The sequence below is a fragment of the Nerophis ophidion genome, linkage group LG23 (assembly GCF_033978795.1).
Source record: "Nerophis ophidion isolate RoL-2023_Sa linkage group LG23, RoL_Noph_v1.0, whole genome shotgun sequence".
NCBI lineage: Eukaryota > Metazoa > Chordata > Actinopteri > Syngnathiformes > Syngnathidae > Nerophis > Nerophis ophidion.
Window position 1 is genome coordinate 40,351,038 of NC_084633.1, and position 25,065 is coordinate 40,376,102.

Genomic DNA, 25,065 nt, shown 5'->3' on the forward strand with positions numbered 1-25,065 from the left:
CCGGCACCTCTTCAGTGGAAAAGATAGGCCCCGAGGTCAAACAAGTTAAAGGGGAACATTATCAGCAGACCTATGCAAGCGTCAATATATACCTTGATGGTGCAGGAAAAAGACCATCTATTTTTTTAACTGATTTCCGAACTCTAAATGGGTGAATTTTGGCAAATTAAACGCCTTTCTGTTTATCGCTCTTTTTGCGATGTCAGAATGTGACGTCACCGAGGTAACACACCCGCCATATTCATTTTCTACACATTGTAAACATTGGGTCTCAGCTATTTTCTCAAACACATTACAAACACCGGCTCTCAGCTCTGTTATTTTCCGTATTTTCGACTATTTTTTGGAATCTTGGAGACATCATGCCTGGTGGGTGTGTTGTCGGAGGGTGTAACAACACTAACAGGGAGAGATTCAAGTTGCACCACTGGCAAGAAATCTGCCGCCAGACCCCCATTGAATGTACCAGAGTGTCTTCACATTTGACCGGCGATGCTAAGACAGACATGGCACAAAGATGTATGGATAACCTGCAAATGCATTTGCAACCATTAAGTCAACGAAATCACAAAGGTGAGTTTTGTTGATGTTGACTTATGTGCTAATCAGACATATTTGGTCGCAGCATGACTGCCAACTAATCGATGCTAACATGCTATGCTAATCGATGCTAACATGCTATTTACGCTAGCTGTATGTACATTTGAAACTAGATACCCACATTTAATGCGAAACAAACACTTACCAATCGACGGATTAAAGTTGCTCCAGTGTCACAAGATGCGAAAGTCCTGATCGTTTGGTCCGCACATTTTACCGGCGATGCTAATAAAGCAGCCATGCTATGGGCCACTTCATTAAGTACACCCACGCTATGGCCGAATAGCGTCAATAGCTATTCGCTCAATAGCTTCAATTCCTTCTTTAATTTCGTTTTCGCTATCTGCCTCCATACTCCGACCATCTGTTTCAATACATGCGTGATCTGTTGAATCGCTTAAGCCGCTGAAATCCGAGTCTGAATCCGAGCTAATGTCGCTATATCTTGCTGTGGTAACCGCCATGTTGTTTGTATTGGCAGCACTGTGTGACGTCACAGGGAAATGGACAGTCGCGTCGCAAATAGCGAAAATCAAGAACTTTTAAGCTTTTTTTAGGGATATTCCGGGAGGTGTAACATTTTAAAAAAAGACTTCGAAAAATAAAACAAGCTCCTGGGAACTGATTTTGATTGTTTCTAACCCTTTTGAAATTGTGATAATGTTCCCCTTTAAGAACGCCTGCTCTAGGATACAGGAAGTGGGTGATAACACCTTTTTTACTGTCATGTCGACCAACAAAACAAAATTTTAATATCAAAATACCAAAAATTGCAATTTTACTGCAAAAGTCACATGCAGATTTTAACATCGAAATAAAAGCCCACATACTCACAGCCACAGCATATAAATCGAACAATTCAAATGTGATCCAAGATGAGATATGAAATGTTTGTATCTAACTCAACTAATGTATTTTTTCGAATTTATCAATAGGTGTTGCAAATTTCACTGCAGCTTTTAAAGGCCTACTGGAAGCCACTACTAGCCACTGATAGTTTATATATCAATGATGAAATATTAACATTGCAACACATGCTAATACGACCTTTTTAGTTTACTAAATAGCCATTTTAAATTTCTCGCAAAGTATCCAGTTGAAAACGTCGCGGAATGATGACGCTTATGTTGACGCGTGCTAGTGACGTTATTGGTTGTAGCGGACATGTTCTCCCAGCACCACTCACGGCTAAAAGTAGTCTGTTTTTATCGCATAATTACACTATTTTGGACATATGTGTTGATGAATCTTTTGCAATTTGTTCAATTAATAATGGAGACGTCAAAGAAGAATGCTGTTGGTGGGTTACAGCTGCCTTTAGCAACCGAAACACAGCCGGTGTTTCTTTGTTTGTTTTGAAGCTTTAGCGAACATGTTTCTCCACCACATGTCAACCAGCAAGTTTTTGGATGAGAAAATTGTGATATTAAGTAGTCTCTTACCGGAGACTTGAGCGGAGTTAGCGTCCTCCTGCAGCAGCTGTCAAAAAGGCAGCTGTGATCTTGGCTCCTCCATTGACTTCTCTCAGAGACACTGGCGGTCACCGCAGCCCTCTGACTTTCAGGTATGACGTTATAATATCACCAAAACTGTTACGCCTGTTCGGCATCGTGGTGCCGGGTTCGATTCCCTCGAGGATGCGTCAAAATTGAACACAGCAAAGGTAAGATAAACAGATTTATTTAAATAACAAAAAGAGCTATACAACAAAAACGCTGGAGCTAGTAGAATAAAACAAACAAAGGACCCTAGCATAAAAGCTAGGAATAGTAATAGACAAACTAAATCTGGCTCGAAGGCACACAAAAAAGGAAAAACAAATCATCAGCGTGAGAGCTGGAATAGTACAAGGGCATAGCGTGAATAAACATAGGAATGATCAGAGGAAACTAGTTGCGTGTAAGCAAACCAGAAATGCAGACGTACCGTTGTGTGAAAACAAACTTGGATCCCAGACTGAACAACAAAAGATGCAGGCTTATATAAGGCAGGTGATTATTGAGGACAGGTGTGCAGGGCCGTGAGAAACAGGTGAAACTGATAAGCTACCATGGTGACCGACTTAAACAGGAAATAATGGGATCAGATGGAGAGTGAAAATAAAAATGGAACAATAAACAATAATATGTGGAGGAGCCAAAAAGCGGATCCCACCAAAACACTATTAATACAGTAAGCAGATAAGGGATTTTCCAGAATTATCCTAGTAAATGTGTCTAATACCATCTGAATCGCTCTCACTGCCCTCGTCTTTTTTTTTTCTCTAGTCCTTCACTCTCACTTTCCTCATCCACAAATCTTTCATCCTCGCTCAAATTAATGGGGAAATTGTCGCTTTCTCGTTCCGAATCGCTCTTGCTGCTGGTGGCTCTGATTATAAACAATTTTCAGATGTGTGGCGTCCTACAAACAGTGACGTCACGTGCACATCGTCTGCTACTTCCGGTAGAGGCAAGCCTTTCTTATTAGCGACCAACAGTTGCGAACTTTATCGTGGATGTTCTCTACTAAATCCTTTCAGCAAAAATATGGTAATATCGCGAAATGATGAAGTATGACACATAGAATGGACCTGCTATCCCAGTTTAAATAAGAACAGCTCATTTCAGTAGGCCTTTAATTTGAAATAGGATTGACTTCCGGTATTTCCTCGTACTTTTTCTATGGTCAAAGAAGTACCATACAATAATCGCCATTTATTTTGGGTTTAAAAAGTCAGATTTTTTTTTAATCAAATCATTATTTTATTTATTTTATTTTTTCCCCACACGCTGTAGTAATTATTTTGACGACGACCATAGCGTAGTCAGTTTAAAAAAATAATAATTTTATACACCTTTATTTATAAACTGCAACATTTCCAAACAATCGACAAATAATAATACTCCAAATAAGTACAAAAACAGTACTCGTCAGTGTAGTTGTAGGTCAACTGCGCTTTGACGTGCGGTCACGTGACAGGAGGCAACCGCCAGGACGACGTCGATCTCGCCGTGATGGCTGCTCCGCCCGATACGGAGAGTTTGGAGTCTCGTATCAGTGAGTATTTTGTCTCCAAGTAAGGCGCGGCGTCGCCAAACATACACGGTGGGGAGATTAGAGCCCCACGCGTGTCGTGTCGTTGTGACAAAATGCCACCTGAGCGAGAGATGCTAACGAGGATGCTAACGTGGCTACTACCTGAACTATTGCTATACCTGCCAGCTGATGCTAACGTGGCTACTACCACTACCACTACCTGTACCTGCCAGCTGATGCTAACGTGGCCACTACCTGTACCTGCCAGCTGATGCTAACGTGGCCACTACCTGTACCTGCCAGCTGATGCTAACGTGGCTACTACCACTACCTGCCAGCTGATGCTAACGTGGCTACTACCATTACCTGTACCTGCCAGCTGATGCTAACGTGGCTACTACCACTAACTGCCAGCTGATGCTAACGTGGCTAATACCACTACCTGTACCTGCCAGCTGATGCTAACGTGGCTACTACCATTACCTGTACCTGCCAGCTGATGCTAACGTGGCTACTACCATTACCTGTACCTGCCAGCTGATGCTAACGTGGCTACTACCATTACCCGTACCTGCCAGCTGATGCTAGCGTGGCTACTACCATTACATGTACCTGCCAGCTGATGCTAACGTGGCTACTACCACTACCTGTACCTGCCAGCTGATGCTAACGAGGCTACTACCTGTACCTGCCAGCTGATGCTAACGTGGCTACTACCACTAACTGCCAGCTGATGCTAACGTGGCTAATACCACTACCTGTACCTGCCAGCTGATGCTAACGTGGCTACTACCATTACCTGTACCTGCCAGCTGATGCTAACGTGGCTACTACCATTACCTGTACCTGCCAGCTGATGCTAACGTGGCTACTACCATTACCCGTACCTGCCAGCTGATGCTAACGTGGCTACTACCATTACATGTACCTGCCAGCTGATGCTAACGTGGCTACTACCACTACCTGTACCTGCCAGCTGATGCTAACGAGGCTACTACCTGTACCTGCCAGCTGATGCTAACGTGGCTACTACCACTACCTGTACCTGCCAGCTGATGCGAACGTGGCTACTACCACTACCTGTACCTGCCAGCTGATGCGAACGTGGCTACTACCACTACCTGTACCTGCCAGCAGATGCGAACGTGGCTACTACCACTACCTGTACCTGCCAGCAGATGCGAACGTGGCTACTACCACTACCTGTACCTGCCAGCTGATGCTAACGTGGCTACTACCACTACCTGTACCTGCCAGCTGATGCGAACGTGGCTACTACCACTACCTGTACCTGCCAGCTGATGCTAACGTGGCTACTACCATTACCTGTACCTGCCAGCTGATGCGAACGTGGCTACTACCACTACCTGTACCTGCCAGCTGATGCGAACGTGGCTACTACCACTACCTGTACCTGCCAGCTGATGCGAACGTGGCTACTACCACTACCTGTACCTGCCAGCTGATGCTAACGTGGCCACTACCTGTACCTGCCAGCTTATGCTAACGTGGCCACTACCACTACCTGTACCTGCCAGCTGATGCTAACGTGGCTACTACCACTACCTGCCAGCTGATGCTAACGTGGCTACTACCACTACCTGTACATGCCAGCTGATGCTAACATGGCTACTACCACTACCTGTACATGCCAGCTGATGCTAACGTGGCTACCACCACTACCTGTACCTGCCAGCTGATGCTAACGTGGCTACTACCACTACCTGTACCTGCCAGCTGATGCTAACGTGGCTACTACCACTACCTGCCAGCTGATGCTAACGTGGCTACTACCATTACCTGTACCTGCCAGCTGATGCTAACGTGGCTACTACCATTACCTGTACCTGCCAGCTGATGCTAACGTGGCTACTACCACTACCTGTACCTGCCAGCTGATGCTAACGTGGCCACTACCTGTACCTGCCAGCTGATGCTAACGTGGCTACTACCACTACCTGCCAGCTGATGCTAACGTGGCTACTACCATTACCTGTACCTGCCAGCTGATGCTAACGTGGCTACTACCATTACCTGTACCTGCCAGCTGATGCTAACGTGGCTACTACCACTACCTGTACCTGCCAGCTGATGCTAACGTGGCTACTACCACTACCTGTACCTGCCAGCTGATGCTAACGTGGCCACTACCTGTACCTGCCAGCTTATGCTAACGTGGCCACTACCACTACCTGTACCTGCCAGCTGATGCTAACGTGGCTACTACCACTACCTGCCAGCTGATGCTAACGTGGCTACTACCACTACCTGTACCTGCCAGCTGATGCTAACATGGCTACTACCACTACCTGTACATGCCAGCTGATGCTAACGTGGCTACCACCACTACCTGTACCTGCCAGCTGATGCTAACGTGGCTACTACTACTACCTGTACCTGCCAGCTGATGCTAATGTGGCTACTACCACTACCTGTACCTGTACTTGGCTCGCCGCCTTATATTCTACAAATGGCCATGAAAGCGCTGGCTTCCACCGAGTGGTGTCGTAAAGACCAAATAAAGTTGTAGATGCCGTCACGACCACACTGCCGAGCTAGCTAACGTCACCACCGAGAGTGGTGGTGTCTAAAGTGCAGCCCAGGTGCCATTTGTCTTTTATTTGTGCTGCTAAAATACATTTATCCAAAAAAATACATAGTCGAAAGTAGGGCTGGGGCGATAAGGCCTTTTTTTAATATCTCGATATTTTTAGGTCATATCGCGAGACACGATATATATCTCGATATTTTTGCCTTAGCCTTGAATGAACACTTGATGCATATAATGACAGCAGTATGATGATTCTATGTGTCTACATTAAAACATTCTTCTTCATACTGCATTCATATATGCTACTTTTAAACTTTCATGCAGAGAAGAAAATCGCAACTGAGTCAATTTAGCAAAAGTGTATTTACCGTATTTCCTTGAATTGCCGCCGGGTATATAGTATGCGCCTGCCCGGGTCAAACTCGTTTTGCAAACTAATTAGCGCATGCTTAGCATTACCGCCAGCTCAGGATTAACGCCGGGTCAAACTCGTTTCGCAAAATATTATTTTTATTACCACATGTCTAGAATTTCCGCAGGGTCAAACTTTTTTCGCATAATGTTTAGCATATGACTAGGATTTCCACTGGGTCAAACTCGTCACGTCACGAGTGACACTTCACATGTCATCATTTTCAAAATGAAGGAGGCTGATTTCAATCATTTGAAATTGCATGAAGGGAAGAAGATTAAGAGCTATTCAGTAGGATTTAAGGTTCAAGCTATTGAATATGCTAAAAAGAACAGTAAGCCGCTATGTTTTATTAATATACCGTAGCTCCATCCATCCATCCATATTCTTCCGCTTATCCGAGGTCGGGTCGCGGGGGCAACAGCCTAAGCAGGGAAACCCAGACTTCCCTTTCCCCAGCCACTTCGTCTAGCTCTTCCCGGGGTATCCCGAGGCGTTCCCAGGCCAGCCGGGAGACATAGTCTTCCCAACGTGTCCTGGGTCTTCCCCAAGGCCTCCTACCGGTTGGACGTGCCCTAAACACCTCCCTAGGGAGGCGTTCGGGTGGCATCCTGACCAGATGCCCGAACCACCTCATCTGGCTCCTCTCCATGTGGAGGATCAGCGGCTTTACTTTGAGTTCCTCCCGGATGGCAGAGCTTCTCACCCTATCTCTAAGGGAGAGACCCACCACACGGTGGAGGAAACTCATTTGGGCCGCTTGTACCCGTGATCTTATCCTTTCGGTCATGACCCAAAGCTCATGACCATAGGTGAGGATGGGAACGTAGATCGACCGGTAAATTGAGAGCTTTGCCTTCCGGCTCAGCTCCTTCTTCACCACAACGGATCGGTACAACGTCCGCATTACTGAAGACGCCGCACCGATCCGCCTGTCGATCTCACCATCCACTCTTCCCTCACTCATGAACAAGACTCCTAGGTACTTGAACTCCTCCACTTGGGGCAGGGTCTCCTCCCCAACCCGGAGATGGCATTCCACCCTTTTCCGGGCGAGAACCATGGACTCGTACTTGGAGGTGCTGATTCTCATTCCGGTCGCTTCACACTCGGCTGCAAACCGATCCAGTGAGAGCTGAAGATCCCGGTCAGATGAAGCCATCAGGACCACATCATCTGCAAAAAGCAGAGACCTAATCCTGCGACCACCAAACCAGAACCCCTCAACACCTTGACTGCGCCTAGAAATTCTGTCCATAAAAGTTCTGAACAGAATGGGTGACAAAGGACAGCCTTGGCGAAGTCCAACCCTCACTGGAAATGTGTTCGACTTACCGCCGGCAATGCGGACCAAGCTCTGACACTGATCATACAGGGAGCGGACCGCCACAATAAGACAGTCCGATACCCCATACTCTCTGAGCACTCCCCACAGGACTTCCCGAGGGACACGGTCCAATGCCTTCTCCAAGTCCACAAAGCACATGTAGACTGGTTGGGCAAACTCCCAACCAGTCTACATGTGCTTTGTGGACTGCGTGTGTCCACAAAGCACATGTAGCTGCGTGTGTCAAATATTTGGTGACCTCAAACAACAAGGCTATGGATTGATTCACACTGTTTTTTGCCTTTTGAAGGGTACTGGAAATTCGATCTTGAAAGGCCTTAAAAAGTGCTTGATTTTGGCCATGGAAAAGGTGTGCGAACCCTGTTTTATACTCTCTTAAAGAGGTCATTATGAATTTATCGTGCATTTAAAACACTTCAGTGTGGTCGACATAATGTGTAATTGTGGTTCTTTGGTCAAAATGTTGTATAGATTACGTTTTACAGAACATCTTAAGGATGCGCCGTTTTGTAGGCGTTCATATTTACGTGTCCAAAGAAAACAATCTGAAGTTGTTTTTATTTTTAAGTTATCATGCCATGATTTCACCTGTTGGGAATAGGTTTGCTAAAATGATTTTGACAGCCCTGACTTAATACATCATCTCATGCACAACAATACCGGCGAATTCAACATTTAATAAGATCCCCGTGTTGTCCGACTGTCCAACGTTTCAGACAGAGCAACCAACCCACTGAATCGGGATACGGACTGGGGCAGCATCAATGCCTTCTGCGAACAGCTCAACAATGACTTGGAGGGGTAAGACCTGTTGCAGCACGACCGTGTTTACCCCGTGTGGTACTGTGTTGATGTTGAGTGTTGTTCGTGTCTGATGTTGCAGACCTCAGCTGGCCACCAGGCTGTTGGCGCACAAGATACAATCGCCACAGGAGTGGGAGGCCATGCAGGCTCTACTGGTAAAGTCTGCTTTCAACCTGTCTGTTAGTCGCCTCGGTCTTGCAGATAACATGCACTCACCTCATCTGCTGCCATGGAATTGCATGACCCAGAGGTGTCCAAACTTTTTCCACTTAGTTCGGCACACTGAAAAATCAGAGCAAGGGGGGCAATTTTCATAATTTTTATTTTAAAAACCAATACATGTATAAAAAATATACATTTAGACCTCCACTCAGTTATGATCCCGGGGACCCCAACGGGTTTTGGTAAAAAAAAAAATGTAAACTGTCATTATTCAGTATTATAATATTTATTATTATGCAAGTTTTAAAGGGGAACATTATCACAATTTCAAAAGGGTTAAAAACAATAAAAATCAGTTCCCAGTGGCTTGTTGTATTTTTTTCAAAATTTTACCGGTCTCGGAATATCCCTAAATAAAGCTTTAAAGTGCCTTATTTTCGGCTCTCTGGGAAGACACTGGCCATTTCCCTGTGACGTCACACAGTGCTGCCAATGTAAACAAACAATGGGAATACCACAGCAAGATATAGCGACATTAGCTCGGATTCAAACTCGGATTTCAGCGACTTAAGCGATTCAACAGATTACGCATGTATTGAAACAGATGGTTGGAGTATGAAAGTATTGAAGAAGAAACTGAAGCTATTGAGCGAATAGCTATTGACGCTATTCATAGCCATAGCATGGCCGAATAGCTGCGTTAGCATCGCCGGTAAAATGTGCGGACCAAACGATCAGGACTTTCGCTTCTTGTGACACTGGAGCAACTTAAATCCGTCGATTGGTAAGTGTTTGTTTCGCATTAAATGTGGGTGGAAGGAAACGTGATATAGTTGCAAATGCATCTGCAGGTTATCCATACATCTCTGTGCCATGTCTGCTTTAGCACCGCCGGTAAATAGCATGTTAGCATCGATTAGCGTAGCATGTTAGCATCGATTAGCTGGCAGTCAAAATCAACAAAACTCACCTTTGTGATTTCGTTGACTATCGTTGAAAATGCATCTGCAGGTTATCCATACATCTCTGTGCCATGTCTGCTTTAGCACCGCCAGTAAATAGCATGCTAGCATCAATTAGCTGGCAGTCAACATCAACAAAACTCACCTTTGTGATTTCGTTGAATTTATCGTTGCAAATGCATCTGCAGGTTATCCATACATCTCTGTGTCATGTCTGCCTTAGCATCGCCGGTCAAATGTGGAGACACTCTGGTACATTCAATGGGGGTCTGGCGGCAGACACTTTGGCATCTTCGGGCCAGTGGTGCAACTTGAATCCCTCCCTGTTAGAGGCATGACGTCTCCAAGGTTCCAAAAAATAGTCAAAAAAACGGAAAATAACAGAGCTGAGACCCGGTGTTTGTAATGTGTTGAAAATGAAAATGGCGGGTGTGTTACCTCGGCGACGTCACATTCTGACGTCATCGCCTCCAGCGCGATAAACAGAAAGGCGTTTAATTCGCCAAAATTCACCCATTTAGAGTTCGGAAATCGGTTAAAAAAATAGATGGTCCTTTTTCTGCACCATCAAGGTATATATTGACATTTACATAGGTCTGCTGATAATGTTCCCCTTTAAATCTCTAGATCAACATTAGATTGAAAAAAAATGGAAAAAACACAAAATATGCAATATTTTCACCCATTAACTTTTTTAGGAGGACTATTTGAGATTGTGTGAATGTGAGTGTGAATGTTGTCCGTCTATCTGTGTTGGCCCTGCGATGAGGTAGCGACTTGTCCAGGGTGTACGCCGCCTTCCGCCCGATTGCAGCTGAGATAGGCGACAGCACCCCCCTGTGACCCCAAAGGGAATAAGCGGTAGAAAATGGATGGATGGATAATAATTGAAGCCTTAATTTTGGATTTTGATTCATTGTTATTTTTTGAGCAATGACACTTAAAAACAAATCACTCTAAAATAATTGGGGATCCAAAAGTGTCCTACTTATTAAAGTGTTAAAAAATAAATTATACATTTTTTTTTACTGTTTACTTTTAGCACAATAATCTCGAGATCAACTTCAGATATATCCGTCAATTTAAGTTTTGTTGTTGTTTATGTTTTGTTTGTTTGTTTTAGGCCCTTCTTTAAAAAAAACAGCTCAGTTTTTTATATGGCAAAACAAAAAATATGCAACATTTTCCCCAAAAAATATCTCAAAGTGGAAAATTTAATGTGACATAATCGAAGCTTTGAATAGGTCAATAATTCAAAATGACATTGATTTTGATTCATTATTATTTTTTTAAAGAAAGAAACAGCCTGCATGGCAGCTTTGTGTTATAAGAGTAAGCATTGCAACAATTTATTGTTACATTTCACCTGTTAGCTCTTTTATACCACTTTTTATGTTTTTATTTTTTTTCAATTGTATTCTTAAAATGTGCCGTGGGGCCGTGAAAAAATGGCCGCACTTTGGACACCCCCCTGGCATAACAGCAGGTATTTCTAGTGTGTACTGAGGTGGGCTTGCGTGTAATGTTATGTGTTTGGAAAGAATGCTGACAATAGCGTTCAAGTTTTATAACCATTAGATCAGGGGTGTCCAAAATACGTCCCGCCGGCGTCCTCAATTTGGCCCCTCGAGACGTTCTCAGTCTATTATAATGGAATTTGGCCTGCGGGTTGTTTCTAAATTAATTTTAAATATCTAATAATCGGATTGCTGCGAAGTGGGTCACTCAAGTAAATGACCATGAATTGTGAGTGACATATCACAGCAAATAAAACAAAACTGCAACCAACACAAAATGTCAAGACACCTTGTCACACATAACACAACCTGCTCATTGAACTTTGTTGATATTATGAAAAAAAGGTCCCAGCAGCTTAAAAAATTCCAATTTACACCTATTTAAATTAGGGCTGGGCGATATATCGCGCGTTTGTCTCTCTGCAATATGGAAAATGACTATATTGTGATATTGGAGTTTACCTTCTCACGCAGTTGCTTTTAGCTGCTGGCATTACATTACCGGCTCTTCCCACTCCTTCTTGTTTCTCCTTCTCACAGAGTGTAAGCACACCTTCTTACATACCTCACATACTGTCACCTCATACCTCACATACGTATACGCCCTCGCCCAGCAGAGAGGTAGCAGCATGGGTAACGTTAGCTGTGATGCTAGCGAAGCCGTGCGAGTGGTAATACGAGAGAAAGAAGGTGCGAATGAAGGAAGAATTAATTCCCAAGAAAAACAGCAGGAGGTCCATCGTCTGCCGGTGGTTCGGCTTCAAGTGGGAATATGTCGAATAGAAAACTTGAATTTGTCAAGCGTTGGTACCTAAAGTAGCATTACTGCTAAAATGTAGCATCATTTGAAAAGTCACCGCTAGCAACTGTTTAATAAATACAGTCAATCAATCAATCAATGTTTATTTATATAGCCCCAAATCACAAATGTCTCAAAGGACTGCACAAATCATTACGACTACAACATCCTCGGAAGAACCCACAAAAGGGCAAGGAAAACTCACACCCAGTGGGCAGGGAGAATTCACATTCAGTGGGACGCCAGTGACAATGCTGACTATGAGAAACCTTGGAGAGGACCTCAGATGTGGGCAACCCCCCCCTCTAGGGGACCGAAAGCAATGGATGTCGAGCGGGTCTAACATGATACTGTGAAAGTTCAATCCATAGTGGCTCCAAGACAGCAGTGAGAGTCCCGTCCACAGGAAACCATCTCAATGCGGATCAGCAGCGTAGAGATGTCCCCAACCGATACAGGCGAGCGGTCCATCCTGGGTCCCGACGAGCGGTCCATCCTGGGTCTCGACTCTGGACAGTCAGTACTTCATCCATGGTCATCGGACCGGACCCCCTCCACAAGGGAGGGGGGGACATAGGAGAAAGAAAAGAAGCGGCAGATCAACTGGTCTAAAAAGGAGGTCTATTTAAAGGCTAGAGTATACAGATGAGTTTTAAGGTGAGACTTAAATGCTTCTATTGAGGTAGCATCTCGAACTGTTACCGGGAGGGCATTCCAGAGTACTGGAGCCCGAACGGAAAACGCTCTATAGCCCGCAGACTTTTTTTGGGCTCTAGGAATCACTAATAAGCCGGAGTCTTTTGAACGCAGATTTCTTGCCGGGACATACGGTACAATACAATCAGTAAGTCAATTGACTTAGTTGTCATTTCCCTCTCTGCATGAAAGTTTTAAAGCAGCATATATGAATGCAGTATGAAGAAGAATGTTTGAATGTAGACACATAGAATCATCATACTGCTCTGATTATATGCATCAAGTGTTCATTCAAGGCTAAGGCAAAATATCGAGATATATATCGTGTATCCCGATACGGCCTGAAAATATCGAGATAATAAAAAAAGGCCATATCGCCCAGCCCTAATTTAAATACATTACAGTGCATGATGGGAAAAATGCAAAACATTTGGGGGCGGCATAGCTCGGTTGGTAGAGCGGCCGTGCCAGCAACTTGAGGGTTGCAGGTTCGATCCCCGCTTCCGCCATCGTAGTCACTGCCCTTGTGTCCTTGGGCAAGACACTTTACCCACCTGCTCCCAGTGCCACCCACACTGGTTTAAATGTAACTTAGATATTGGGTTTCACTATGTAAAGCGCTTTGAGTCACTTGAGAAAAGCGCTATATAAAATATAATTCACTTCACTTCACATTCTCCACACATATCCATGTTTGGCGCATTTTGGCTGCTTGATACTTCTGATTGATTACAAAACATTATGAAGGTCATAACGGAAGTAAACAAGGTAGGAGTTGAACCTTCACATACTCTTAATATCCAATTCTTAATTAGTATGTATATATATCCATCGTATTAGTATAATATGCAGACACATACATGTACAGGCTATGTATATTGTTCCTTGAAATGCAGTCAGCCAAATTTTTTTTGCCCATTGCGGCCCCCCCAATTCAAAAAGTTTGGACACGACTGGCATTAGATTAATAAATGGTCAACGACTTCTGGGGGGAAAAAAATTAATTATTGCATTATTTCCTTGACAGCCATGTTTTTCAACCAGTGTCAGTGGTTAGTTGGCTAAACACCCAAAAGTTACAGTAAGCATGAAGGTGTGTGAGAAATGTCAAGTCAATCTGACATACGGGGTCAAACTTTTGGATTTAAAGGGGAACTGCACTTTTTTTTTTAAATTTTGCCTCTTATTCACAATCTATGTAAAACAAGAACACATGTTTTTCTTTTTTAATACATTCAACTTGCAAATAAATGCTAGCAAAAGTCAACTCCTAATGAAAATAATTATATTTGCTCTATTACGCTGTATAAACATGCAAAAACCTCCGTTTTATATTCACACTAAGTATATACCGTTTTTTTTTTCTTTTAGTCGCAGTTTTTTTCATAGTTTGGCCGGGGGTGCGACTTATACTCTGGAGCGACTTATGTGTGAAATTATTAACACATTACCGTAAAATATCAAATAATATGATTTAGCTCATTCATGTAAGAGACTAGACGTATGGGATTTATGGATTAGGAGTGAGAGATTGTTTGGTAAAGGTATAGCATATTTTATATGTTATAGTTATTTGAATGACTCTTACCATAATATGTTAGGTTAACATAGCAGTTGCTTATTTATGCCTCATATAACCTACACTTATTCAGCCTGTTGTTCACTATTCTTTATTTATTTTAAATTACCTTTCAAACGTCTATTCTTAGTGTTGGGTTTTATCAAATAAATTTCCCCCAAAAATGCGACTTATACTCCAGTGCGACTTATGTATGTTTTTTCTAGGGCTGGGCAACGATTAAAATTTTTAATCGAAGTTAATCACACTATTCCTCTGATTAATCGCAATTAACTGCATTGTATACGCAAAGCCCAATAATGAATTCAAAAGTAGTGTGTAGTGCACCTTTATTGCAATATTCTCCCACATGAACAAAAGCGCCAAAACATTTGTTGTGCAAACACAATTTAAATCAGTCCTTGTTAAACAGTAGCAGTTAAATAGCATATTTTATGAAAATCAACTCCAAAAATGTAAATACAAACATTTAAGCTCATTGCCACTGCCAGGGTATTTAAGTTATCCTGTTTGTTATGGAAAATAAATATAATCTACATACAAATCTCTGAGCCACAATCATAACATCTGAACAGGCAATTTCTGAGGTAACAGCAGAAACATTTTTTTTTATCAGTGATCTTATGTTTAAAAAACCTATATTATAGGTAGTGGGCTGTTTTAGGGAATTTTTGATCAAATTATCCATAGTAGCAATATTAATAATGTTGTGTTTATTCTGCGTAGTGCACTTAAAATAATTATGACCATATCTAGGAATTGATATGATGGGAATTTTCCGATTGTTTGCTTGGTGCTTTGATAAACTGAACGCATCATATACATGGTACTATATTGTGATGTTATGATCCAGGGAATAAAAGAACTACCCTACCCAGCATGGAACATGAGTGACGAGCATGCGCGGTAGCCCGGTATAGGTTGTGTGTCGCCATGACAGCATCTTGTATGTTGTGATATGCACGCTCTGAAAGCAAACGTTAAGAACTCAGCCAACACTCCTGGTCTGCATTATTCATAAATAGACAGACAACACATATACTCCGCTGCTTCACAGGCCGCTGGATGTAGCCGGCAAAGTATTCCCATGCTAGCTAGCCGCTCTAGCAAGCACGCCTCATTCAGTCCAAAACGGCCCGATCTATCCACATCCAGAATTGTCTGGCGGTCGTAAGTGATCCCGGAGTGACCACGCTGTAAGCCAGCCATGACATTTGCAGAATTGTCCGGTATTTTTGCCAAATGTTCCATCTTTACCAAGAGCCTCTCCACGCCGGGCGACGCCATCTTGTTAAGAAAAGGCGTTAACAATATAAAAGCATTTAAACAACATACGCAAATGTGCGATAAAATAAGTGTCGGCGTTAATAGATTGATGAGTTAACTCATAACGCACTAATTTGCCCACCCCTAGTTTTTTCCCTTCTTTATTACGCATTTTCGGCAGGTGCGACTTATACTCCAGAGCGACTTATACTCCGAAAAATACGGTATATATAATGTAATACCATCTCATATTCACATATTTCAATCATTTTGAACATACGGCAGCCTATTAATTAAAAAAAAAAAATTAAATCAACATAAACATACACAAGATACACTTTCCATTAGTGCATCAACCCCCCAAAGAAAATCCCTCCCTAACACCCATTCACACTCATCCACACCCACTCACACAAAAAAGGGTTGTTTCTTTCTGCTACCAAAATTCTGGTTCCCACAACATATATAACACAGTCTGCAAGGGACACAGTCCTTGAAACCCACATGATTGTGTGTGTCGCCGGTCCACTAACATGATCATTAATTACTATTTTTAATATAATTGTTTTATATGATTTCACTTTCTTTTTTGTCCAAGAAATTTTTTTTAAATTTTTAAATTTTAATCTCATTTTATTTTATTTATAAAATAAAAACAACAAAAAACAAACCTTATCTTCACCAGACCAGGTTGTTAATGAAATTAGACTTGTGTAAAAGGTTTTTAAAACTAGGTCCAGTCCAGACAATGTCCAAGTGGGCCTCAGCAACACACACCCTCATCCATGTACAACAACACAAATTAGGGAAACAACAGATTGCATATAAATTATAAACAAAATTACATTTTCATAAAAAGCATTTGTGTATAGTCCATATTATGTCCAAGTCAGACTCAACACACACCTTCATTTTGTACACTCAAAAAAAGGGAACACAACAACAGATAGCATATATGTTGCTGTTGTTGCATATCTATAAACATTATTACATTTTCAAAATAAACCTTTAAGGATTTCTCATCTTTTTTCATGTTTTTTAGGCATCATTATCGTTGGCAATCATGTATCTTTCTAAAGTTAAAAAATACTGAATAAATGTTCTAAAGAAAGTAATACTAAGTGAATATCTATTTTTGGCCTTAAAAATAAACCTTTTACCAAGTACTATAATTAAATTGACTAAGTCATGCTTGTCAATCAACTCTCCTAAAATAACAGAAACTACATCAAGCTTCATAAACAAACCAATCCTTGAACACATTTTTTCAACTTCCACCCAAAAAGAAGACACAAAATGACAATACCAAAACAAATGCAGGGTGGAGTCAGACTCCTGACAGCAAAAACGACAATGATCTGACTCAGTCATATTCCATAGTTTTAACATTTTCCCCGTGGATGAGAAGTTATTAGATAGTACTTTATTTATTCCGTCAGGAAAGTTCCTTCAGGAAAATTACAATTTTCAGCACAATCCCATTCAAGATCAGACAAACATTAAAGGGAGACAGAACAGGATCGCTGACGGGTCTGGCGGCTTCCAGCGCCCCTTACAAAAAAGATGAGATACAGGTAAACAAGGAGGGGAGAAAAAAATAGAAGATTAAAATAAAATAAAAAAATCGGTCTTAGCCTGGGCCCTGGAGAGGGGGTGCAGACTGAGGCCAAGGGAAAAAAACAACAACTCATAGCCAGAGTACACATCCCTCTTACATGTGTGTAAGAGGGATACATCAAACATCAAAGAACACATAGGACATTAAAGACATTAAAGCAGCAGATACAAGCAGACACTTCTACATACAGCTATGAATACAAAGTAAAAGAAACATATCCACTGTGGTGGCCTCTGCGGTGTTCCACGCCATCGTCCGCTGGGGTGGAGGGAGGATGGCCAGAGACAGGAGCAGACCCAACAAGGCAACCAAGACAGCCGACTCCACTCTCGACCAGTGTCCAGTCCGCATGGATGAGCGATGATACGTCCAAGGAGACTGAGGTGTCCGACACCTGCTCACCCAGTCAAGACACCGCAAAGCCTCTCCGTCCCAGCGCTCAGTGCCAGCTCCGCAGCCCTGTCCCCTCATCCGCATCTCCTCCAGTCCCTCCAAAGCGACTCCGGTGTGGCAGAGACCCAGCAGCTGGTCTCCATGGCCAAAAGGCTCCCAGGAAGCAGATCCAGAAGTATAAATAAGCTATTAATTTCACAGATGCATCACATTTGCTATTTCCTACAACAAAAACTACTAATCATGGCAGACTTTTAAGACTAAAAATGATCCAGAAACGTATATTTTTGATCCTGAATATGAGGATGAACTGCAAGTTTAAGAAGCTGAGTGATAAGCAGATCCAGCAAGTAGCAGTATTGTTTGTTATACAAACTACCAACATGAAACAATCACTTACTGTACAATGTCTGCTCTCACTGGGATGCTCACTGGTGTCATGTTTTTTATCTTCCCGTTAAGATGAAAATCATTCATAATTCTCATGCAGGATAAAAAAACACACACACACACACACACACACACACACAAACAAAACAGCTTCTTTTTGTGTCTTTCTCACCATCTTCCTGTCAAAACTGAATGTCAAAGTTGACCAACTTCTCGGTTTATGGCCACAACCTTCTACTATTCAAGTGAGAGACATGATTTATATTCTAGAATTCACATTTAGCAACTCATAGAGGCGATGCAGCAGCTCAGTAAGTCAATATAGCAGCATAAGCTGGTTAGCGCTCAAAAAATTGTTCCTCTGCGTTAGCACTTATAATAACAATATCATAAATACTTGGATCTGTAAATGGATAGTTGTCCGCAGTTTTTGGATGTTTTTTAGAGGGCTATATGGGTGCAATAGAGTATTCTCATTAGCTGGATTGTTAGCCACCTCGTACTTACCCGCATTTTATGAATTAGAATGCATTAAAAATTAGAATGCATAAAAAAAGAAAAGCATATGCGTTCTTCTTTTTGATTGTGAATGATAGACAAAAAAGTATGGTTCCTCTTTAAAAATAGCGCCACCATATGGTGTATTTGTCAGGAAAATAATAGCACGGGCAACATGAATTTTTTTTTTTGTAGCATTCAAGCCAAACCTGGGCAAATTAAGGCCCAGGGGCCACATGCGGCCCGTTAAGCTTTTCAATCTGGCCCGCCAGACATTCCCAAATCATTTTTTTAGATCTTTAAGATGGAAACTGGAGCTGTTATTATGATGTGCACTCATCTTTTCTAATGACTGTAAGTCTTGAACTATGCAAAGTATTTCAATGGCTGTAATCTGCGATTATGGATGATATACCAGTTACTATGGTAATCTAATTAGTTACTATGATGATCTAATTAGTTACTACGGTCATCTAATTAGTTACTATGGTAATCTACGTCACAGCAGCTCAGACAAGGCACCAAGCAGTGTGGGCGAGAAGCGTTTCCACAGACGCGGAAGGAGCTTTTCATAACAAAGTTCTAAAGTTTAGTGATATATCAGATTGGAGGTGGGTTTATTTTGTACCCTTCGCGTTCATATTTCACTGTTTGTTGCATTTTTGTTGCGTTTCACTTGATTGTAAAATATGTCGATCGAAAGGGTGTGGGACATTCATATTTTGTCAATATTCAGTGTTTTATCGTTCATAGAAACATGTAAAATTCCATTATGTTTTTTTAAGGCGGTCTGTCATAACGTTTTTAGCATTCAATCAGACAATATTGTGAAGTTTTGTATCAGTGTCCCTAAAAATAGATATACCAGCCCCCAAACACATTTTTTTCTCTAAATGTGGCCCTGAGTCAAAATAATTGCCCAGGCCTGATTTAAGCAGTAGAATTACAGCTTCAACAATGAATCGATTAATGTGGTTAGAAAGAAGCTTTGATTTATATTCTGTTTCTTCAACTAATCATTTATTGAGAGCCACTAATAAGAATTGATAAATTGTAACCTCATGGAGTGCCCGAAAATTCAAATACTTTGGCATACTTTCCGCATGGCGGCTGCAATAGAGAGCTCATGAGAGAGCGGTGGTGTGTGGTTGTCATGAGCAGTTAAGGGTTTTTTTTTGTTTTACATATAAGATTGAAGGTTATGGGAAGCCGAAAAATTGTTGTTCATTTGAACAATTTTCCTTAAAATACGCATTGAGACTTTTAAGTGTGTTTTATTCGATTAATCGAACAAACTAGTCAATAGGTTAAACATTTTCGATAGCTACAGTACTACCGTATTTCTTTCAATTGCCGCTGGGGCGCTTATTGATTTAAAACCAAAGGCATGTGGTAAAGGCAAGCATGCGCTATTTATTTTAAAACCTCTTCTCACTCGGGCACTTACCAAAGGTATGCGGTAAATTTAGGCCTGCGCTTATAAATTTGAGTGTGATGTAAGGATACCATCATGAAAAGCACATTTAATAATAAAAAAAAAATGTTATTATGGTCTTACCTTTACATATAAATGAAGTCCATGCAGCTCCTTCTGAGCAAAAGCATCGATAACTTGTTTATAGAAGTCTTCCTTATCTTTCTTCAGTTTTAAAAGTCTCTCTGTCTCGATGGAGATCTTCCTTTATTACCTCCTGCTTTGATTGAAAGTCCAGTTTAGAAAACTGTTTTATTTTAGATATGTAATCCTCCATGTTAAAAGTGCAAGCGAGAGGAAAAAATAAACAAGCGCTGCTCACTCTTGCTGCTTGTTGTCACTTCTTCTGCAGCCGAGTAGTCGCAAGAAGGATCACTAGCGCCCTCTACCACCAGGAGGCGGGAGTCATTTAATGACTCATATTTGACACATGCAGCTACGGTATATTAATAAAACATAGCTGCTTACTGTTCTTTTTAGCATATTCAATAGCTTGGACCTTAAATCCTACTGAATAGCTCTTAATCTTCTTTTTATGCGATTTCTAATGATTGAAATCAGCCTCCTCCATTTTGAAAATGATGACAGGGGAAGTGTCACTCAGGACGTGACGAGTTTGACCCGGCGGAAATTCTAGACATGCGCTAACAAAAATAATATTTTGCGAAACGAGTTTGACCCGGCAGTAATTCTAGGCAGGCGCATACTATTTTCCCCGGCGGCAATTCAAGGAAATACGGTACATTACAAAATATGTCTTTTCCACATGCCCTGATGTTAGTCTGTTCCCTCTTCAGGTGCTGGAGACATGTATGAAAAATTGTGGGAAAAGGTTTCACAACGAAGTGGGCAAGTTCCGCTTTCTTAACGAACTTATCAAAGTAGTTTCTCCGAAGGTAAAGCTATCATCAAACCGGTTCTGCATGTGTCCGCACTGGTTTTCTCACACGCTTGTGTCAATCACAGTACCTGGGCTCACGCTCACCAGACCCAGTGAAGAAGAAGGTCTTGGAGTTGATCTACAGCTGGACTTTGGGGTTACCAGACGAATCCAAGATCTCAGATGCCTACCAGATGCTCAAGAAACAAGGTGGGATGATTTCTGCCCACAGTTATTAATTATACATTGGGAGTTATTTGGAGTGCAGTGTGCTGATTGGCCTGAAAAATGATCAATTAAAAATGTGCAGGTATTCTCAAACAAGACCCACAGTTGCCCCCCGATTTACTACCCAGTCTTCCTCCACCCAGACCTAAAAATGCCATTTTTGAGGACGAAGAGAAGTCCAAAGTAAGAACCTTTGTGTGCACTAACACTTGTCACGTGACATTTTGAAGCTCTGTTTGCGCCAGACATTTGCTCCCGCCTCCTTTGAAAGCTCCTTTTGCTACAACAGATGTTGTCACGCCTGCTGAACAGCTCCCATCCTGAGGACTTGAAAGCCGCCAACAAACTCATCAAGGAAATGGTCCAGGAGGTAACTCTGCTTCTTACTTCATATTACTTTTAGTTTACCGTATTTTCCACACTATAAGGCGCACCTTTAATGAATGGCCTATTTTAAAACTTTGTTCATATATAAGGCGCACCGCATTATAAGGCGCATAGAATAGACGCTACAGTAGAGGCTGGGGTTATGTTATGCATCCTTTAGATCAGGGGTAGGGAACCTATGGCTCTAGAGCCAGATGTGGCTCTTTTGATGACTGCATCTGGCTCTCGGATAAATCTGAGCTAACACTGCTTAACACAATAAGTAATGACTAATTCCACTTGTAATCAAAGTGTTAAAAATAATGTTCAAAATATTAAACATGCTCATGCATTTGAATCCATACATCTTTTTTCTACCGCACTTTATTTATTATTATTTTTTTTAGGGCTTGCCCTCCTGGGGGTTCTTCAGACCACCAAGCACAGACATGAAAGCCTGTTTCAGGGTTACGATATTTTTTTATTTTTCAATAAGTCTTTCAGTTGCTTTCCAGCAATTGTCTTTTTCTCTTTTGTTCTCGCTCGCACTCTGGCTCCAGCTCCAACCCTGTCTCTCCTCCTGGCTGCTGCTTATAACAGAGCGACAGGTGATTAGATAACAAGGCCCAGGTGGGTTGTCTACGCACCTATTGCTGATTTCGAGGCCGGTCCTGGCACATCCCGCTTCGCTGCAGGCCCGCAGGCCACGCCCCCTCCACAGTTAGCTTCAGAATAACAATGTTATTACAAAGAATAAGAGACCTATTATACTCCAGTAATGTTAGTCTTACTTAAAAATGCACGCGTTTAGTTGTGTTCAGTGTTGAAAAAAAAATTATATGGCTCTTATGGAAATACATTTTAAAATATTCAGATTCTTTGCTCTCTCAGCCAAAAAGGTTCCCGACCCCTGCTTTAGATGGAGCTGCGCTAAAGGGAATGTCAACAAAACAGTCAGGTCAGTCAAACCTTATTAATAGATTACAAACCAGCGTTCTGACAACTCCGTTCACTCCCAAAATGAATAAACAGCTGTTTTATTATTTTCCCCGATTCAATAAACACGTAAAAAACAGTCTGATACTGTTACGGTAAATCAAACGTTAGTGCAATCACAATGTAGTAACACTGGAAATAGTGCAAAGCAATAATATATCAATAACTCAACGTTGCTCAAACAATGTCACACAACACACAAAATAAACATGTAAAGCTCACTTTATTAAGTTATTCCTCATTCATGAATCCCTCAAACTCATCTTCTTCAGTGTTAGAATCAAACAGTTGGGCGAATACGGCATCCATCTCGTCGAAGTCGTCATCAAAGGGGAACATTATCACAATTTCAAAAGGGTTAAAAACAATAAAAATTAGTTCCCAGTGGCTTGTTGTATTTTTTTATGTTTTTTTTTCAAAATTTTATTGGTCACGGAATATCCCTAAATAAAGCTTTAAAGTGCCTTACTTTCGCTATCTTCGAAACCACTATCCATTTCCCTGTGACGTCACACAGTGCTGCCAATGTAAACAAACAATGGGAATACCACAGCAAGATATAGCGACATTAGCTCGGATTCAGACTCGGAATTCAGCAGTTTAAGCGATTCAACAGATTACGCATGTATTGAAACAGATGGTTGGAGTATGAAAGTATTGAAGAAGAAACTGAAGCTATTGAGCGAATAGCTATTGACGCTATTCATGGCCATAGCATGGCCGAATAGCTGCGTTAGCATCGCCGGTAAAATGTGCGGACCAAACGATCAGGACTTTCGCATCTTGTGACACTGGAGCAACTTAAATCCGTCGATTGGTAAGTGTTTGTTTCGCATTAAATGTGGGTGGAAGGAAATGTAATATAGTTGCAAATGCATCTGCAGGTTATCCATACATCTCTGTGCCATGTCTGCTTTAGCACTGCCGGTAAATAGCATGTTAGCATCGATTAGCTAGCAGTCACGCCGCGACCAAATATATCTGATTAGCACATAAGTCAACATCAAGAAACTCACCTTTGTGATTTAGTTGACTTAATGGTTGCAAATGCATCTGCAGGTTATCCATACATCTCTGTGCCATGTCTGTCTTAGCATCGCCGGTCAAATGTGGAGACACTCTGGCAAATTCAATGGGGGTCTGGCGGCAGATTTCTTGCCAGTGGTGCAACTTGAATCCCTCCCTGTTAGTGTTGTTACACCCTCCGACAACACACCGACGAGGCATGATGTCTCCAAGATTCCAAAAAATAGTCGAAAAAACGGAAAATAACAGAGCTGAGACCCAATGTTTACAATGTGTTGAAAATGAAAATGGCGGGTGTGTTACCTCGGCGACGTCACATTCTGACGTCATCGCCTCCAGTGCGATAAACAGAAAGGCGTTTAATTCGCCAAAATTCACCCATTTAGAGTTTGGAAATCGGTTAAAAAAAAAAAAGGTATTTTTTCTGCACCATCAAGGTATATATTGACGCTTACATAGGTCTGCTGATAATGTTCCCCTTTAAAGGAGTCAGTGTCGCTGCTGTTAATGTTAAATTCTCTCGCTGCTGCTCTATTCCCGTCTTCTACTGTGTGACTGATCGCCTTGAGTTTAAACTCTGCGTCGTAAGCGTGTCTCTTAATAGGAGCCATTTTGGGCAGAAACGGCACGCCTCCCGCAGTCATATATCCCAGCATGCACCGCGCGCTTCTTCTACGAGGGAAAATGAAGTCGGTGGCTGCTTACCGTAGTTGCGAGACCTGTTGTGGCTCAATATCGGTCCATATATAAGGCGCACCAGATTATAAGGCGCACTGTCAGCTTTTGAGAAATTTTGAAGTTTTTAGGTGCGCCTTATAGTGCGGAAAATACGGTAGTTTAAAAATGTTTTTTCGGTTTTGTTATACAACTGTCCTTTCTACCTTTCATGTTTAAAAATGGTAATTGAATAAATGTGTACACAAAGATGGCATTTTGGGCTGCACGATTGATTTTAAATGGATATTCCGCTCTATCATGTCCTGCTCCTCCGAGTTACCTTCGTGCGAAAGACATATAGAGATCCCCGGAAATATCTTTGTTGTATCTTGTATAGCTAACCTGGAAGTGAGAACACAGCACGCCAGATACTTTGCTTGCACATTTAGGTTGTATTTAACAGTGGGAAAAGGAGCTACGTAGCGTTACTGGTGTTCCTAATACAATGGCCTTGGCTGCAGGCGAGACGTGCCAGCTAATAAAAGTCAAGTGTGCGCGTGTGAATGTGCTGCCGCTAGGGGTGTAACGGTACACAAAAATTTCGGTCCGGTACGCACCTCGGTTTAGAGGTCACGGTTCGGTTCATTTTCGGTACAGTAAGAAATCAACAAAATATACATTTTTGGGTTATTTATTTACCAAATTTGTAAACAATGGCTTTATCCTTTTAACACTATAATAATTCTGCCCACGTTAATCCACATTAAACTGCCTCAAATTGTTGCTTTGATTAAATAAAATGAAAAAAACCTTTCTACGTATAAA

At 41.9% G+C, this 25,065-nt stretch overlaps 1 protein-coding gene across 3 annotated transcripts in view; it reads left to right on the top strand.

Annotated features, from left to right (window-relative positions):
- LOC133541278 (ADP-ribosylation factor-binding protein GGA1-like) overlaps window positions 1-25,065 on the top strand; it is a 56,014-nt gene that overhangs the window by 3,737 nt on the left and 27,212 nt on the right. For 2 of the 3 annotated variants that reach the window (XM_061884587.1, XM_061884588.1), the window contains exons 1-7: window positions 3,482-3,639; window positions 8,646-8,730; window positions 8,813-8,888; window positions 20,885-20,983; window positions 21,054-21,177; window positions 21,278-21,378; window positions 21,485-21,565. In XM_061884587.1, coding sequence (XP_061740571.1) covers window positions 3,597-3,639; window positions 8,646-8,730; window positions 8,813-8,888; window positions 20,885-20,983; window positions 21,054-21,177; window positions 21,278-21,378; window positions 21,485-21,565 — 609 coding nt within the window. In that variant the 5' untranslated portion in view covers window positions 3,482-3,596. Of the gene's footprint in view, window positions 1-3,481; window positions 3,640-8,645; window positions 8,731-8,812; window positions 8,889-20,884; window positions 20,984-21,053; window positions 21,178-21,277; window positions 21,379-21,484; window positions 21,566-25,065 lie in introns of those variants that run through there. The other variant, XM_061884589.1, reaches the window with a different exon arrangement.